This window comes from Octopus sinensis, linkage group LG8 (assembly GCF_006345805.1).
Source record: "Octopus sinensis linkage group LG8, ASM634580v1, whole genome shotgun sequence".
NCBI classification, from domain to species: Eukaryota; Metazoa; Mollusca; class Cephalopoda; order Octopoda; family Octopodidae; genus Octopus; species Octopus sinensis.
Window position 1 is genome coordinate 27,725,449 of NC_043004.1, and position 20,370 is coordinate 27,745,818.

Genomic DNA, 20,370 nt, shown 5'->3' on the forward strand with positions numbered 1-20,370 from the left:
ATCACTGTATTGATATATTTACTTTTATAGGTTTTCTTTACATGAGTCCATTTTTACACAAATGGCTAACAGCAACACAGTACATTGCACCTCTCATGGCAAACTTTGATACCTCCATTGGTAAAGGTTCAGAAATAAGAATCCTCGATACTGGTAAGCTTTCTTTTTTATTTTATTTTTTATTTTCAGAATTAAAATTATTTTTTATTCAAATATCAATAGGAGTAGACCAGAAAGTCAAATTGCTTCTGAAATAGATTTCTGTTCTTTCACATTTGCCAGTTTTCAATATTAACTATAGATATCCTAATTATCTATTTGAAGGAAGCTTCTACAAGCTAATAAAGGAAATAATCTATATATTCAGTAATTTTCCTCTAAATTCTTTTGTTACTGATATCTAAGTATATACATTATGTCTATGATGAGGAACATTTATCTAAAGATAAATGTATTTTAACATAAGGTATAACTCCCTGGAAAAGTTACCTTGTATGTAGACAAGACTCTTTGATTGTTCAGCTACTAACTCTCTATGATAAGAAATAACAAAAAAAGAAAAGAAAAGCACATTCCATGAATTTCTTCCAGACTGTAATTGTTTTCCATCTAAGAGAACGTCTTGCTTCATAAAATGTTCAATATATCTCAGGTTATGTCATGCTAGCAATTTCTAAAAAGAATGAAATAGTACTGTACATTATTACTGCTGACTAGAAAATTTAAGCACTCCATAATAAATAAACAAAAATCAAATAAAAGAAAAATATATAATGCATCTCTTTTCTTATTCTTTAATTTCAAATTCAAAATTTCTAATCCCACCAGACATGAAGAAATGATTATCTCCCTAGCAGACAGTTATTACAATAACAACGTGCTTTCATCTGCTTGTTACATAGTGTGTTGGCTAAAATGTATTAGGACTACATGTTTGTTCATTATTTTTAAGACAGTCTAATTTGAGAAAGATTTGGCTTCTATATTTGGAAACTCATGTGACTTTAAATGTTCTCTTGTAGACTTGTGAATTCAATGTTGATTCATTGATAATGAAGTTCAAAATTGATTTCTCAATTTCTCAGTTAAACCCAAAGCTGGAAATCTAATTCAGAGTCTTTAAAATAAAGACAGGAGTCTGATGACATGAGGTCAAACCTTAGTCATTCTGTTGTACTCCTGGACAAGATACAAGAAAACTGTTGTGTTTTGGGATCAAATATGTTTGATCTTTCTCTATGGTAACAGTCACAGTGTTTGGTAGTTGTCAGTTGCAGGGCAGGGATCAAACTGTAGAAACATTTACTCCAACTATGTGACTACATTTACTAAAGAATAGAAAAAATGGTTGTTGTTACATTGAGACTCTCCTTTTTAAAATCTGTTGGACAGACAACAACTGCTACATCAAATAGTTCTTGTCATGGTTCAGCTCTGATCCAGACATGGCCATCGTTTCTTTTGACTCAGTGTATTTAAGATTATATACCCAAAATGTCCCTTTTCTTTGGAGAGAGAGAGAATTGTCTACTATTTTGAACAAGTTAGCTGACCTGTAGAGGATCTCTCATTGTTTCATACTTCATGTTTGAAAGGTTGTCAATAAGAAAGGTGTCCAGCTTTGAAACAATTGGCTTTAATATGTAAAGGGCCAAAATTATCAACTAGCCACTAGTATGGAAGAAACGGATAGCTAAAGCAACCAACTCTGTTTAAATCATTCAAAATATTTGCCTTAGACGTATTTAAATTTTTTTTTATAAAAACAACAGCAGCAAATTAACCAATTAGGATTTTAAATTAACAACCATAATGAATTTTTGTGATAAAGTTAATGTGTAGGATTTAGTCACCTATACCATTATCATTGATTTATTAGCAACAATTTGTAAATTTTCTCCACTAATTAGCAACATTGTATAAATCTTCAAAAGTTAGCCCTGATTTATTAGCAACACTGTTCAAATCTTCACGTGTCACAGCAGTTTTGTATTGTATATTGAACTTGTCCCTTATTTCATGATTTGGTTTATTCAACTGAAATATTAGATAAATATGTATATTAGGTGTAGGCATAGGAGTGGCTGTGTGGTAACTAGCTTGCTTACCAACCACATGGTTCCAGGTTCAGTCTCACTGTGTGGCACCTTGGGCAAGTGTCTTCTGCTATAGCCTCAGGCTGACCAAAGCCTTGGGAGTGGATTTAGTTGATGGAAACTGAAAGAAGCCCATCGTATAATGTGTGTGTGTGTGTGTGTGTGTATGTTTGTCCCCCCACCATCGCTTGACAACCGATGCTGGTGTGTTAATGTCCCCATAACTTTGCGGTTCGGCGAAAGAGACCAATAGAATAAGTACTAGGCTTACAAAGAATAAGTCCTGGGGGTCGACTTGCTCGACTAAAAGGCAGTGTTCCAGCATGGCCACAGTCAAATGACTGGAGCAAGGAAAAGAGAGATATTACCTCTCATCAACATTGTTCTGGTTTCTCCTTTCTTTTCTATGGATATTTTACTAAGAAGCACTTCAATGAAATATGAAGATCAAAACAAACTATTCATGCTTCCTAAATATATCTTTAGTTAAAAAAAAATTATTTAAAATTTAGTTTGTTTGTGTATCAACTTAATATTGAATTTTTTTTATATTGGTTTCTTTTGCTAAATTTAACAGACTTAAAATCTACCTTAAAACTATTGTGGTTTAAAATTTAGGTCAAACAGTGATTTGGTAAAAGGAAATTAAGATATTCCATTTGAATGTTACTATTGGATTCTGAAAACAAATGGACTGTATTGATCTAATGCATTTTATTAATTTCTGTTTTTAGTTTTTTATATTTCACTTCTCTTTGTTTCATTAGCAAGAAATGAAATTTTTGTTTTAATAAAACAGACATTCACTGCCATTTCTTTTTCCTTTTTTCACCAAATCTAATGGTCATTTTAAATTCGTTCCTAAGGTATTTTTCACTCTCTAGGTTGGCTCTGTATCTGCATCTAGAACCTCTCCAGGGTACTTGCTGGGGCAAAGTTTCTGTGGAAGGCCAACAGTTGCATGTTCTGCATATCTTCCTTCTTCAAACAACCACTGTTGTCAAAGGGAAAGGCAAGGACCATCACAACTTAGCGTCGGTGTTGTTGGTGAACTCAGAATGTAAAACAGCTGGAACAACCACCACAATGCAGTTTGTCAAAGAATCTAATGATTCTGTCAATACCCTGAATTAAGTATATTATAAATAATATTCTTCAAATAATTAATAATTATAATTATTCAAATAATTATTAATTATATTCTTCAGTTGGATGGCTGCCTTTCACTCTACTACTGCTCTTGATCAATACCAGTGTATGTGGATTCTCTTTGAAACCATGCTGTTTCATCAGCTTGTTACATCTCCTTTTAAATAATGCATGTAAATTATCTCTTGTTGATTAGTTAAGGAATTCCAAGATTTTTGTGTTGACCTTGTACAGCTGTTCTTTTGATGCTGTGGAGATCTGAACCCTGAGGTGTGGTCTCCAAATAATGTTACCATATTCAGAGTAACTTAGAGAGAATACTGGAGACTGGGTCTTTGTTTGTGAACAACTTTAAATTTCATTTGTGAATCAATGTGAATCACTAAATTTATTCTATGGGGGAATCCAAAGTATGAGCACCTGACAAAGACACTGATTCCTTTGACATGAATGCATGCATGTTGCAAGGTAATATGCTTGCCCCATTTCTTTAACATTTCTGTTGACAAACTTAGAGAACTCAGCTTTACTCTAATAAAATCCATCTCTCCTTGTCATCCAGCTGCAACAATAACAAATTCTGTTGATATTACTGTGTTAGCATGATATATAATCTCATGATTTACCACCTTTCTACATGACCTTGAGCAAGTGTCAACTACTATAGCCCAGGGTCAACCAAAGTGTTGTGGGTAGATTTTGTAGATAGAAATTGAAAGAAGCTCACGATGCGTATATGTTTGCATGCATGTAGTGGTGGTATGTTTTTATGCATATATGTATGCATGTGTGTGTGTGAGTGTATGTGTATCTTTGTATGTATGCATATATATCTATATATATTTATATACATATGTAGGTGAAATAAAGATCAGAGATACTTTGCTCATGCAGAAACTGCAGGAGCTACTCAGAGGTTTTGCAAGCTGTTCTAACTCCTTTGCAATGCTGGAAACCTTTCCATTTCATCAGTAAACGTCTCAACATCACAAGCAGGTTTCAACCCTTAGCCTGTACTTCACCTAACAGGGTCAGTGAGAACTGAGCTAGACTTCACCTATGGAAGGGTTCTACTTGCAATCTCTTATCAACTATAGCCATCTTGAGCTAGTTCCATCTGCTGTGCCTATTTTCTTGATGGCTTTCTTTGGTTTTCTGGCTTCTGGGCCTCCCTTCTATTCTGAAGGAAATAGTTCACTATTCCAGATGCAAAATAATGACAGCCAACTTCAGTTGTGAATGAGACCACATGGCAGCCCTTGATCAGAGCCTTGTTGACTAATTCCTGAGATTTCGATTTACTTATCTGGTGAGAAATATTGAGTCTACCCTCCCTGGGTGCTGTGAGTTCAACTGCAATGATTGTTTTTGTATTCTTTGAGAGTAGGAACATGTCTGTTTGAAGTGATGCTACCAAAATCTCTTCTGGGAATTCAAGTTTACCCCTTGCATCACCCCGCCTGAGGTTGACTACAAAACAGAAAATGGTCCCCTACACTTTTTCTTTGGGAGCTTGTCACTTTCATTTAGAAATTTGGTACCCTTTGATGTGGTAACTAGTGTTTATTAGCTGCCACCCTTTGCAGATCAGTCCACTTGACAATTTCTGCTAGAACCTTGTCATGTCTCCACTTGTATTGGCCTTCTCCCAGTGCCCTATGGAATCCAGTCAAAATGGGGTTCAGGGTGCAGAGTTGCCCTGCACTCTGCACTCATATTCTAAGGTTGTTTCAGGTTGCCAAGAGGTCAGTGACTACAAAGAAGGAAGCATGGACAATCTTCTCAGATCAGTGCTCCAGAGTTCCTTTCAGGACAGTGGATGTTGAAGTGCCTGGACCCACTGTATCCATTGACCCTGATGGCCAAACCTTACTGTCTTCAGCTGGCAATCCTCCTCAGTTGAATCACAGATCCTTTGCATTATAAGTTCTCTCCTACCTCTGGTATTTTCCACCTCTTGGTGCTATAATTGCCAAGTTGTCGCCATCATTGACCCACAACTCCAACAATCTCTTGGTGTTTCCAGTATGTCTCTACTTCCTTCACAGTTTCCTGAGCTTTCCATTTTCTGCCACACTTTATGGTCAGGTTTACGTGTTTGACTTTCTTATCCCCAGACAGAAACAATGTGGTGATTGTTTTTTGCCTTTGTAGCTTTGATTTTCCCCACCACTGATGAAATTGGTAGGTGGAGCCTTGTACAGATTGACTGAGTTGGAATTTGTGGGAACATCCAGCCATCTTTGCATGAACTTCCTTCACAACCTTTCCATTGTCTCAACCCAAGTTATAGAGAAGTCCTAAAGCAAAAATGGCTGCTGCAGTATGGGTGTGATACCATATTGGAAGCATGACACTTTGAACCTTCCAAGTAACTGACTTTTATCAACTGCCCTCAGCCAGGTGCCTAGTATGGTTTTGGTGTCTTCAGCATTGCTAATATCCTTAAGAGTATGATCATAACTTTTTCCAAGGCAACAGACACCTATTTTTCTTGAATTGTCGGTATCCTTGGGCCCTGAATTCTGGTGTCATTTGTTAGCTTTCTTTTAAGGATATACAGGCTCTGAGATTTTGCTTGAGGTATGAAAGGTGAATATATATTCATTTAATGACATCCTTAGGATTACAGCCTTTTCATGTAGTATTAATTTCAGTGTGGAAGTTATGCTTACATGTTTGCATTAATGTGTATGCTTGGTATTAAGCAATACAATTTTATATTCACAAATTGATGGAATTAAAAAAAAGCTAGCTCATGAGATCACCAGATTGTAGTGATTACACCAATGATCAACTAAGTGTGTGTGTGTGTGTTTGTATGTGTCCAACTGTCTCTTTGCTTTGACATTGGGCAGCAATTGTAAGCTAGTGTCACTGTCATGCAAGAGGTGTTTTTTGTTTCCAGTCTCCCATATAATCACAATTGGGCATTGTGAAATATTACCTTACTTAGAAACAGATGAGGGTTGGTGATGAGAATTGCATCCAGTTATACGAAATCTGTCTGATCCATGCAAATCTGGAAAAGCAGATGTTCCATATGTATTACGTGGTTGATAATATTTTCAACCAAGACGTTACCACCCAGTCACCCTACAATGGTCCATATCAAGTCATACATCTGGGAGATAAAACATTCCAACTCCTAATTTGCAGACGACAAGACACAGTCTCCATCGATAGAATGAAACCAGCCCATCTCGATACTGACAGCCCTGTTCAAGTAGCCCTGCCACCAAACAGGGAGCATCCTTGACAGATCACACCAATCCTTGACGAGGAACAGTCACCAAAGAATCAAGTAACCACACGCATGGGCAGGACAATTAAAATGCCTTCCTATTTCCAATCACAGTCAACAGTTCTGGTGGGGGAGCTATGTAGGGCAGGATTTGTGACAGACGAACTGTAGACAGGAACTTCACTGTGGACAAGCTAGGAAGTTGGTCAGCAGCAAAAGGGACTTCCGGTAGGAGAAAAAAAAACCCCAAAAGAACGTCAACAGTGTGTGTTAAATGAATCTGAATGAACTAAACAGAAATAACTGGTGACTTTAGCCCTGATGTACATAAAGTAATAAACCTTTGATAAATGTTTTCTCATCTCCACTAGCTTGTTTGTGTATAGCTTAACAAAGCTATAATCCTATATTTTAGCTGATAATTATACACACTATCTAAAGTCTCAATTTAACTGTCTTTCACCAAGACATCTTTAGTTCAAAATCAACATTGCTGTCTCATTTTTGTTTTGTTTTGTTAGTTGAGATGAAAGGACGGTGAATACAGCCTGTTTTTTTTTTGTTTTTTTTTTGGTTTTTTTTGTTTTATTCTCTAGTTACTTCAGAATGGCATTGATCAATACTTTGGTGGGTTTTACACATATGGTTACAAATGTCAGAATTAAACACAGTTAGTTAAGAAGAACATTAAATCTTTGTGCAATTTGAGAAGTGAATTTGCTTGATATGTAGGATAATAGTCAGAAATTAATAGTCTTCGCTTAGCTGCAAACAATGAGTGCAAGAATCTGCCAAATAAGAGAGATCCAGTATTTCAGATGTAAAAAAAAACATGTGTAGTTAGTAGAAGAATTCAGTATTTTCTGATCCATCACCTACTTTGATGGTTTACTAGCTATAAATGGCTGTTCCTCTTTCTTTAGTCGTCTGATTAATGTTGGATCTCGTTGAAAATTAAAGCAATTTCTCAAGAATCTTTAAAGATGCATAAGGCAGTTGGTATGAAGCATAAAAGTTGAAGTGTGCAAGAGAAATTACTGTATCGTTTTTGGTCAGTGATACATATAGACATTGTTTGGTGGTGGTGGTGGTGGTGGGGCAGTTCTTGTGCAGCTGTTATTTGAAGAGTACTTATTGTCAAAGAACAGGGAAGGGGACTGGAAAGACCCTACAGAGTCGATGGAAAAGAGTTGGTTGGTAAACAATGTTGTGTGGTCAAGATATCTAATCAAAGCCCAGTATAGAAAACTAGAAATTAAAACGTTGATGCAGTATACTGCTTACTAATTTCTAGAAGTAACTTTAGGGCCTAATTGATAAGGCTTTAATTACCATTATGCATTATACATTTCTCTATCATTTTGTTGGGATTATAGAGAAGCCTAGTAACATTTTCATGTAGAGATTTATATATTTGTACACAGATCGACCTTTAATGGGTGTATTTCGTAAGTAATTAGTAATGTGGTATAATGAGCAGTAAAACTATTTACACTGCAAATTTCAATTTTAGATATATGTTTTCTCAGAAATTAGCATGCGGCATGTTTTTGATATGAAGAAATCGATCTTACAACATATATTTAAGGTTTATTGGTTAAGTAGAGTTAATAGATCACCAGACAAAATGCTTTACAGTATTTACTCTTTTCTCTTAATGTTTTAAGTTCAAATCTAAAGATAAACTTAGTTTTGGGAATAAGCTCCACCACTACTAACTTGGTCACCTAAGTAACGGAAAGTGTCTACTATTTCTAAGGATCTCCACTTCCAATAAATACGTTAGAACGGAGCTGTTAACATGGTGTTTAAGGAATTTAGCTTTGCCATTTTTCTTTATTTCTTTCAATCTCATTTCTTCTCTATTTCTAATATCATCATCTGATAATGTGGGCATCTGTATCGTATTAAACATATTTAGCATTGTGAATGTGTATGGTCTACTAATGAAGATGATGCCCTCGTGATTATAATGTTATAGTTGGATATCTGAATTTGAGTGGTGCATTATGTCCTTGAGCAAGGTATTTCACATTGCACCAGTTGATTCAGCTGAAAATGAGTCCCAACTAAGTTCTGAAGCTGCCCTCTCATTCTTCAACTGCCACTTCCTCTATGTTCCGCAGGGTGGGAAGGCAGAGAGGGTGTCTATGTCTGCTGGAACTGCATAGGGACAGTCTGAAATAGAGAAAACATGGCACTTGTTATCAGGTTATACTCCACTTGTAAGTGACTAAGTTATGGGCAGTAGTTTTTGACTTTTAGCCTTACATATAACAGTGTTTGCTTTTGTCTTCAAATCCAGGATTCACTGTTTCTTATTTAATTAACTTGCCAATAACCTTCCCAACAGCTTGACATTTCTTTGAACATTCAGTTATTTCATGTGTGTGTGCGGATGCACGTGTGAATAGAGTTTACAACACAATGGTTTTATTGTCAAGGTCAAACCGTGACTGTCACTTAAAAGATTTTCCTGTTGTTCTAAATTATTGTAATGTCATTTATTATTATTATACTATCAAGTCAGTGATACTCTCTCAACCAATTTTTATTACTATAAAACTACACTAATGTTTCGTTTTGGGATTTGGTTTGCAAGATTCTTTATATGAGTTCGTGTGTTGAAGCATATTCTGTTGTGTCTGGGGAGAGTCACTCTCTTTTAGTGCCTTATAGTCAAGACTATTGAAAAGGTTGCAAGACACAATGAACATTTTAGAAAATAAAAATAAGAAATAAGTGGAAATTTTACCGGTGAGTGTGTTAAATAATAAGGCACTAAAAGAGAATGACTCTCCCCAGACACAGCAGAATACCCTATCTTCAATCATTTATTTTTATTTTAAATTATTTTCTTTCTAAACTTTAATATTTAATAATACTAACAGAAACACTGCCCCCTGAGTGGTTTTCTGTTAGTCGCTAATTTATATTTACACATTTGATTCTCAAGTTGTGTAATTATTCTAAGTTACATCTAATTTCCCTTTGTATCCTTTATTCATCAATAACTAAATGTAGAATAGGAAGCACTCAGAGACTTAAAATTTGCGAGGAAATCAAATATTATATTAACTCATCTTAGCTGTGTAAAAGTCCTTGGTTTATCATATAGATACATATCAGATGATTTCATAATTTGCATGATGGTGAACTAGATTGCACACCTGGGATTTTTACCAATACATGTATTGGTAAAAATCACAGGGAAAAACTTATTGTTGGTTGAAATACATGTGATTGTATAACTGTTATTTGCTCTGCATTACTTTTTGTATCAAGTACAGTACAATCTCCTGTTACAGTACATAAGGTTATTGATAGAAAATGAGATACAAGGTGGTATCAGTAAGTTCCTGGACTAGTTACGTTTTATTAAGGAAATAACTTATTTACCAAAGTTTTGACATCTCATTTGAAATAGTTACTGGTCCCAGAAGAGGGTGTGGAAGCAATACCATATTGTCTTTTGGTGATAAAATCGAGTGAGGAGAGCTTGGTGACAGAGTGCATTGTCATCATGAAACATCCAATTCTTCGCGCATCACAGATCTGGTTGCTTTTGCTGAATGTCCTCTCTCAAATGTTTCAAGACATTGCAGTAGAACTCGCAATCGATGCTCTGGCCCTAGGGGACAAATTCTCAATACACAACACCATGGATGTCAAAAAGCAATGAGCATACCTTCGATTGAGCTGTGACTCTATTGTACCTTTTGAAGTGCCTGTGTCACTTGAAGCATTGCGTATGACTTATTGCCTCATCACTGTATGCTTGCTAAAGCATGCTCAATGTCTCTGTAACAGATTTCCCAAGTTTAGCACAAAATTTCATGTTGGCTTTTTGTTCCAACTTCCTTTCCATGATAAAAATCGCAGACTACAGCATACATGTGATCACAAAAACACAAATTTTGCAACTTGCAAAGTAAACACAGCTATGTCACTTAGCACACTGCCTCATGAAGCACACTGCTAGTTCTCACTGTGTGCTGCAGAAGTAGTCCAGGATATCACCTTGTGAGTTTATATTTGGTAATATTGACATAAGTAAATTAAAACACCTTTTCATCTTCAAAAACACTTTGCAGATTTGATGCGAAATTAAACTTATAATTTGGAGAAATGTTTTTACTGATATATCTTGAAAGTAGCATCATGATGCCTGAGAGAGAAAGAGAAAAGTTAGATCACAGCATTAAAAAACACGATATCACATTAAATTCAAATAAGAATTTTTTTAATTGAAATCTTCAATAAATATAAGTTCATTGAGGACTATAATTTGATAAAAATATTAAAATTGGAATTTTTAAGAATTTACTAGACAGTTTAGTCTTTAATAATTGCCTTTATTTTTTAGTAAAAATTATTTCAAACTAATTAATAAGCAATGTTCTTTATTGTAGTAAAGCTGAATATCTCATTTTAGATTATCTTTTTTATTTTTTTATTTTATTTATATATTTATATATTTATTTATATATTTATATAACGCTTTGGCGTTAGGAAGGGCATCCAGCTGTAGAAACACTGCCAGATAAGACTGGAGCCTGGTGCAGCCTTCTGGCTTCCCAGATCCCCGGTCGAACCGTCCAACCCATGCTAGCATGGAGAACGGACGTTAAACGATGATGATGATGATGATGATGATTATAATTTTCCAATATTTTGTTACTTTTTCAGAAAACATGTTTGTAGTTCATTGGAAAAATGTTCATCTCCACGATCAGAAGTCATCGAAAGGTGAGGATGAATTTTCATTTTGTTTTTCTTTTTAAATATACCCATGAAATATGTCACAAAGAATATAATCTTTTAGAGCGAGACAAAATTGTAACTTTAATTTATTCATGTAAAGCTTTAGTGTAATTATGACCCATATATATTTTCTTTGTCACAATATTTATCTATCACTTCAACATTTAAATTTAATTTGTCAAAATATTTTCGTTGCTTTGAGACCATGACCTGTTCACTGACAAAGCTTCGTACTGCATCTCCTGAGATGCACCTTCCACGCTGCAATTGTTTTCGTTCCAACACACGATCTCAGATCAAGTCACTTGCTATGCAAGTACATCTCTGTAATATCTAAATACTCTGTCAGAAAAGAGTCTTATTTGGTTAGTGTTTCTTACAATCACAAGTAATTTCCATTTATGAAGAGAGGAAATAGTTCTATTGTTGCCATTAAATGAAATGTCTTACATTGTTAAAATCTTAATGGCAGTAAACCAAAAAGAGGTCTGCAAAGACTGCTCTTATAAAGAATGCATTTGTATTACCTCTGAACTTCAAAACATTTTGGATTTAAAGAAATTATTTTCATACACAGATTAGATCTGTGTATGAGCTGGTGCCATGTAAAAAGCACTCAGTCCACTATGTAGGGTGGTTGGTGTAAAAACCATGTCAAAACAGACACAAAAGCCTGGTGTCGTCTGATGCCTGGCTGGCTCCTGTCAAACTGTCCAACCCATGCCAGTATGGAAGGCAGGCATTAAACGATGATGATGATGAACTCGTGTGTGGAATTTTGTAGAGTGAGAAATTTTACACATCTATTAGTAATAAAGTAATATGATGTTAATTCAGGTGCTTTATAAAAATAAAAAATCTCCAGATGCTAGTGTAGTCATAGCTGTGTGCTTAAGAAGCTTACTTTGTTATCCTATAGATTTTAGTTCAATCATACAGGCCAGCACTTTGGGAAAATGTCTTTTACTATAACTCTGGGCCAACCAGTGCCCTGTGAGTGAATTTGGTAAGCAGAAACACTGTGGAAGCCTGTTGTGAATACATATGTATGTACATGCATACGAACATACAAACAAACAAATTAGGATAATATAACACAAAGATAGAGGATAACAGGCTTTAATAGTTGATCACATTTGCTTGTCACTGCACACCAACTTTAGTTGGTGTTTATATTTATATACCATTATAGAAGATTATTTTTTATAATTACTGTATAGTTGAATGCTGCTCAGCAACAGCCATGTGTGGGTACTTCATCAAGGCAGAATATAATTGATTCCTATTGGATTTTTCTGGGTACATGTGTGTCTTTGTATATGTCCCTTCCTACTATTGCTTGACTACTGGTGTTGGTTTGTTTATGTCCTCATAACTTAGCAGTTTAGCAAAAGAGACTGATAGAATAAATACCAGATTGTAAAAAGCTATAAGTACTGGAGTCGATTTGGTTGACTACACCATTCAAGGTTGTGCCCCAGCATGGTCACAGTACACTGACTGAGAAAGTAAGAAAAATGTTACACTTCATCTTTATTTATTGGAATTAAAATGAAGTTATTTCAACACCTTACAAATTCCAATGCATACTTAAAGAACCATTTTCTATAGATCAGTTAGCATGGTGTAGTAATCAAGCTGAAAATAAAGGCTCCACATTATAATATTATAATATTAACTAGCTGATATGTTTAAGACATTTAGAAGGCTAACTGTTGATGATAGTACTTAGACATTCTAAATTATGTTAGTAAATCCTCCTTTATTATGGTGTCTGCCCTTAAGAAAACTTAAGGCTCCCGTTCAGTGGCCTAAAAATGTAAGGTGTCTTTGAATAGCCTAACTGAGATGGGATGACATTTACTAACAAACATTTGGTTACCATCAATGTTCCCTAATATATCAATGACCTATAAACTTGTCTTCCAATCATTTCACATTTGCATGCTGATGTTAATAACTTTTAGGCAATGTCTTAAGCCAAAAATTACTTTGAAGTGACTTCAAATTGAGTGGACCCTATCACTTATGAAGTTTGATTTCATTTTATGCAAAATCTTAAAACATCTTGAAATACTATAACATTACAAAAATATATGGATCTTTTCGGTTTGACCGGCAGTTTTTTAAAATAATTTCCACATAACTAAACACTTTTAAACTTCGTATACTGGTAGAATGTGTTTATAAAACATCTTTTTCTCTTAGCTTTATTGAGAAAATTCTATAGTTTGTAAGATATTTGTTGTTTTTTTTTTCTTCAATTTCTGCAATTTCAACCAATCAATGAAAGGTGAAAACATTCTGTGCCGTATGAATATGTCCCTCGTTTAAGAAACAGATTGGGTTTATTTACATTTCTGAAGAAAAAAAAAGATACCCTTCCTCCCCACCCCTAACACTAACCCTAACTAACCCAAGCCCTAAAGCAGATTGAAATGCAATAGATCGATACTAGGGTCATAATTATGGGTGACAATTTCATATGACACCGCTAGAAAAAACGGCCGTTCAAACCGAAAAGATCCAAATTTACTCTTATATAACATTATTAAGTAATTAAGATGCACAACTTAAATATTCCCTCCTGATATAAATCTCTTATACAAGGAATACAGCTGAACAACTGAATAGTGTCAGAAAGTTTCTGTTTATACTGTACTGTTTATTTTCAATCAATGCATTCATATAAATGTTGTATTACAGTTCTTGTGAGTTAACTATTTTAAGGCTTGAGTCTGTTGCTAGTGATGCAGCCATATTGAAGTTTATGAAGCATAAAATAGATAGCACAGGGCTACATTAAATGTACTTTTTTTCTTTTGTGTTTCTAAATATATATTGTAGATTTAAATGACAAGGATTGATAAAGTGCTGACAACAGGAATTTTGTTTTCTCTTTACAGATGATTCCTTTAATTTCCAAGTGATTTTACTGAAAAATGGCACAATAAAATTTGTATATAAAAAGGTGATCATTCAAAGTTTGTTTGTACAGTTAAATTTTAATTTAGAATTCATTATCATAGTTTTGTGTGTTAATTAAGCCAGCAATATAGGAAGATTTTACAGTTGAAGACAACCATGGATAAGTATGGTATATCTAAATAATAGTCTTGCTGTAAAAATTGGTTGGTGTTAAGAACCAAATTAATGAGAGAGACACAGAGAAAGCTGGAGATTTAAGACCCTTAGATTACTTCATTTAATCACTGATAAATCAATACATCTTGGAACAAAAATGATTACAAGGCCATATTGTGAATTATTTATTTCTTTAGGGGTTAATCAGAGGAGGAGGAGGAGGTGTAGTCATAAAGGCTTCCGAATTGAATGGAGGAAATAATCCTGAGCTTGCAATTGAGTGAACTTTGCTACAGGCACATCCACTCAAGGACCAGCTGGTGGTCATGTTAAACTGGGCAACAAATTAAATTCACGACTGATATAGTCGTTAACTTGGATTTCAAATTTAAGCAGTCCTCATAGCTGTACTAAATATATTTATAAAGAAAATCCCTTACACTGCATTGTTAGTGATAAACTTTTATTTAAGATACATGATACTGTTTTCCCTTATCGTTTTACAAGAAATCAATTTAATTTCTACTTCCAGTTACCAATATCTCCTTATTTTATCAGTTCACAAAACCATCCTGTAAAAATAGGATTGTCCGATGCATATTACATTGACAAAAAGGGTGACAGTGGTAAGTTTACATTCATGTCAATTATCTAATATTTATTTTGCATGAGAGTCATGATAAATGGAGTGAGTTCACTGTTCTTCATCAAATGCATCAATTAATAGATAACTTCAGAAGAATACTTCTGTCAGGCTTTGAGTATCAACTAACCGTTCATCATATACATAGTAATAGTAGTAGTTGTAGGAGGAGGAGGAAGCTACATTGTCACTATGTATCTGTGTGAAATATAGTTCTTCTGAGTGTAAATATTGTGAGCAGTGAGGTGGATGGAACTGCATAAGATGTACAGGGTGTCCACAAAGTCTGGGTACATGGGGATTAACAATACTTTAAGAAATTATTATTTCTTATGTTTAATTGTTTATGTTATGATTTTATTTACTCCATGTACCCAGACTTTGTGGACACCCTGTATAACCTAATTCTATATAAAAATTATTTTTTACCTTTTGATCACAAACAATTTGTGTTTTAGAGCACCTTAGTTAGATATGTACAGGTCAAACAATTCAAGAGCACAATTTTGTTTAACTTTGGTCTCATAGCATTGGTTCTGTTAGACTCCTGTATGCTGTGCCTGTTCAACATCCCAATAATGTGAACCTAGTTGCTCCTCTTGCTAGTGTTCATTTGAAGGTGTTAAAGCTAATAATGTAATAAGTTTAAAATTGAAAGTGAAATACTGCAGAAAAGGCATTGTAATGAGTCCTGAACTGAAAAAAAGTTTAGACAAACAAGACATTAGAGATTACAGGTTCTCAATCATAAACTTTACAAAACTAGAATCTAAAATTATCCTCTCTTAAAACTGTGGGCTTGTTCATGTAGCTGAGTAAGCAATACCTGTGATGTTCTGTGTAAATGTTTATAGATAACATTGTTTGCCTGTCCACTACACAGCAAAACATAAATATACAGTGGTGATGTGTGTGCGCTCACACACACAAACACACACACACACACACACACACACAAACACACACACAATGGAGTATTTGAGGACATATTGGGTAATATAATAAAACAACTCTAATCTAGCAAAAACCAAATGTATGTTTATAGCAATTTGTGTACATGTTCTCAGTAAGCTTTCTTATAAGAATTATTTTATCAGTCTGCCACTGGCTTCAATGACTGCTTTGATGCAAGACTGGAATTGGTGACATGCCTGTTCTAAATGGTCTTCATTCATTTCAAAGTCACCTGAAGAACAGCTTCAGTGAAGCTATGGTCTTGTAGGGATGTCGATTAGTCTCCCTTTCAACAATGCTCCAAACATTTTAGTCCATGGGATTTGAATCCAGTAAGTTTGGAGGACACAAGTTTCATGTTACATGATCATAAAGATTGTCTAACTTCTATTCAGGGGTTACATGGACTTGGTGGGAAAGTGCTGAGCTCTGTTGAAACACATATGGCCTTCCACTGCATACTTCATCCATCCAGGATTTAACAACTGTCTCCAGCACCTCATTGTATCCAGCAGCATTAATTCTAAGAAGTTGTGGAGGGATGTGAGTTGGCATGAAATGACTTTAATTATTCACTATTCCTAAAAAAAACAATCATAGTTACTAGCAACTTAGTGTGCATCACTCTGGAAACATTTGTAATTTCCCCTGTTAGACTTTTGATCTTGATCAAACTTTTATTCCTCAAAGAGGAACCAAAGCAGGTCAGGTTTGTGAAGATTTTTAACCTTGTTCAGTAATCACTTGATATAGATCAGATAGTTTGCCTGTGTCATTACAGACATGAAGTGGCCTCCCCTCAGTACATGTGACTTGTTTTCAATGCCCTCATGCACAGCAGTTCTCATAATCTACTGCATCACCAGAAGATCTTTATTGATTACCCTTATTGATTTTCTAGGATCATCATCAATAATGTTTTGAGCCTTTTGGATGAATTGCAGTGTCCCTATTGTGTCCAAACGTTTAGAATCTTATTTTTGTCTTTAATACAGCTGTATTGTTCTTGCTGGAAGCTTCCTTTTTCATCCAAACTATGTATAGAACAAAGATCTTGCCACATTTAGAAAGTTGGCAATTTATAAACTGCTTTGTTTCACACTCATGTGGCAACAATGGGTGCATGTCTTTTCATTTCCTGTGTTAGCATTTTATCTGCCATGAAGGATCTGAAAGAAATAAAAGCTTTGTAATTGGTTTGAAGAGAGTAATATACTGATAATTAGGTTTCCTCAAGTACCCTTTGCACTCTGTATATTTGAGAGAGACTAGATTATACAGATCTCATAAAAATTTGATTGACTTAGATGAACTGAGGCAGCACATTCTTAGTTCATCATAATTAGTTATTTAATCATTGAGGGCATACAGTGATTCAGCAGGTAATCTCACAAGCATGCTTGTGTGTGTAAATATTCTCATTTCATATCCCTTTTCTATGGTGGTAAATTTGGATGAGCCATAACAATACAAGTTCACTCTTATCCAGAGTTATTGCTCTCACAGTTGGTTCAGGAGTCCATGTCTTGTTTGTAATTGATAAATTTGGTCAACTGGATGTCCATCCTATCATGTTCACTTTAAAAGACATTTACCCAAAGTGTCATACAGTAGAATTGAACCTAGAACCATATGGTTTTGGAACAGACTTCTTAATCCCCATGAAATAGATAGCACTAATATAATATGAGCAGTGATTCCCTTCTGTTATGAAGATACAAGAAATACATCCAATATCTTTTTATCTTATGAATATGTTCAAATAATTGTTTAATCATAAAATCTGTACTCTTCTGACATTTTATGTGGATACAGACATGAATTTTAACACTTTCCTTGCCATATTTTTAATTAAATATGTGTTTCACTTAATTGTGAAGATAACCAGGCATTTGGAGGGGTTTAGTAAACTAGCTATTTCATTTTTTTTAACAGAAGATTGTCCCATAAAATGAGAATGAATGATTTTATTTTAGATAAGAAGAGAAAAGTTTTGGATCAGAATTAGGAGTGGATTAATTTAGAATGCTCTTATGGAGCTACAGCTTAATATGAAGCTGGGGGTGAGAGATTTATATTTTTTAGCATGTATTGGCAGCTAAGTATTAGTAAAATTTAAAAACTTTTTGTTATTTTCATATTCTTTTAGGTATTGTCCGAATAATTTATGAATACCACAGAGTTACAATTGATAAGGCAAAAATAAGACAAAGAACCGTTGTGATACTTACTCCACTCCCAAGTAAGTCTGTTAACTTTTACTTTATTTGTTTTGGCTTTTTGTAATTATTGTCTCATTTTAGCAAACTTGATTCGTTTCCTTTACATTTGTATGTCACCTTTGTGTCTGTAAAGTGTATCTTGAAACCACTCTGAAGAAAATTCTCATTGTGTTGGTGTGAAACTTAGTTACCTTTGGGTTGGTGATGGAAGTTGTTTTACTAATTCTTTCCTCTGGGCATTGGTGATGCAAGAATTTGAAATCCATCCATATTGAGATTATCACATTAGATTGAATTAAGTAATGGCTTACAGCACTAAAGGCTCTTCTAACCTGTGTTAGAAGTGAATCCTATGATAAATATAACGATGGACTAAGTTATTGATATAGCAATTTAGTCAAGATCCAATAGTAATCATGACTTATACCCTTAGGAAACATACTTAGTTCTTGCATAATTTAGTATTTCATCTCTTTTCTTTTTACTATTCAATTAATCCTGTTGATGGAAGTTTCATCACTTGGTCCAAAGTCACCTCTCACAATACTACTTTGCCTGTCCTGTAGAGGGATCTTATCTGGCAAGTTATACTTGGTGATATCACAGCTGCTGGTGCCACAGAAAAATCACCCAGTACAAATTGTAAAGTGGTTGGCATTAGGGAGGGCATCCAGCCATAGAGACCATGCCCGTGCAGACAGCATAGCTTGGCACAGTTTTCTGACTTGCCAGCTGCTGTCACACCATCCAACCCATACCAGCATGATAGAAAGACATTTAATGATGATAATGATTAATTCTTTACTTGACAAGCAATCACATAATTAATTTCATTGGCAATCACACAGTATAGAACATAATGTATTAGGTATTTTTTACTATTCTTTATTCCTCCTTTCAGGATTGTTTATTTATTTGTTTCTTTGTTTTGTTGAAACACGTTTTGAGAGTACATGATGAAGAAAAGAGACTATTGTAATTTTGAACCTTCTTATCATATGTTAACAACTACCATGTACTATCTTGTATATAGAACCATATTTAGCCTTGTTAGGATGGTGTAACATTAAAAGCACGACATAATGCCAATAACCGAGACCTCTAGCATTATGTCATTCTTCAGAAGACCCATCAAACTGAGCAAAATGGCAGATGTGGCTGATACTGGAGTCACGCAAATGGCACCTATTCCAGTGGCATGTAAAAGCACCCATTACACTCTCTGAGTGGTTGACATTAGGAAGGGCATCTAGCCATAGAAAACCATGCCAAATCAGACTGGAGAATGGTGCAGCTTTCCAGCTTACTAGCCCTGGTCAAACTGTCCAACCCATACCAGCATGAACAACGGACGTTAAATGATGATATTGATAATGATATAAAATATATTGAATCATTGTAAAAAAAAAAATGGCATAATCATAGCTGGAATATCCTTATCTTAGGCCTGCTGATCCGGGGCTTACCTGAGATTATCAGCAACAGTAACTGTCTATTGTAAGGGCGCAGTAATGATATTTAAATTGCTGTTGTTTGGTTCCAGGATAAGCCTCAATGAGTAGACTTTTGATCAAAATACCCCACCATTGACTTTCCTATCTTTCTTATAGATATTTTAAACTATATTATCTAATGTACCTGATCCTTACGTAAGACAGCAGGGTGTGATTTACAACTCCATTGGGACTTCCCTGTTGGGATTAATTGTTTTTCATTGATATTTTTCAGGTAGTGCCTATAAACTTCAGCTGTCAAGGGGATCAACGATGGGAGAGACATTGTTCACGTCCCACTTGTTTTTAATGATACAAGTGGTACAGAATGATATGTCCATAGCTAGGAATTGAAACCATGCCCTATTCTTGATGATTTTGATGGGATAGCACCTTAGTGGCCCTTACTAATATTACTGGAATTCTTGCTCTGGTCCTTGGGTGGAATTGAGTGTGGCACTACAACGTGATGTTGGGTAGTGTTCCTCAATAGTGTCTCATTACCGTTGGACGGTTCAAGATTTTGAGAGTGATGTACCTTTTTATTAACACACTGATCTGTGCAAGATGATAATATAAAGTTTTGATCCTTCAACCAAAATGGTCACTTATTAACTTGGTCATTTGTGATTCTCACTGTAACATATCTTTAATACACACTGTAGTACACAAGTTCACATCACTTGTCTCTAAGTCTGCAGTGATAGCTCAGTCATGGGAA

The 20,370-nt window shown here is 34.8% G+C and overlaps 1 protein-coding gene across 1 annotated transcript in view; it reads left to right on the plus strand.

Annotated features, from left to right (window-relative positions):
* Positions 1 to 20,370, plus strand: part of LOC115214780 (plexin domain-containing protein 1-like) — a 98,818-nt gene that overhangs the window by 34,423 nt on the left and 44,025 nt on the right. Inside the window, exons 4-8 of the mRNA XM_029783811.2 lie at positions 31 to 153; positions 11,179 to 11,238; positions 14,160 to 14,224; positions 14,870 to 14,963; positions 18,084 to 18,176. Coding sequence (XP_029639671.2) covers positions 31 to 153; positions 11,179 to 11,238; positions 14,160 to 14,224; positions 14,870 to 14,963; positions 18,084 to 18,176 — 435 coding nt within the window. The remainder of the gene's footprint in view (positions 1 to 30; positions 154 to 11,178; positions 11,239 to 14,159; positions 14,225 to 14,869; positions 14,964 to 18,083; positions 18,177 to 20,370) is intronic.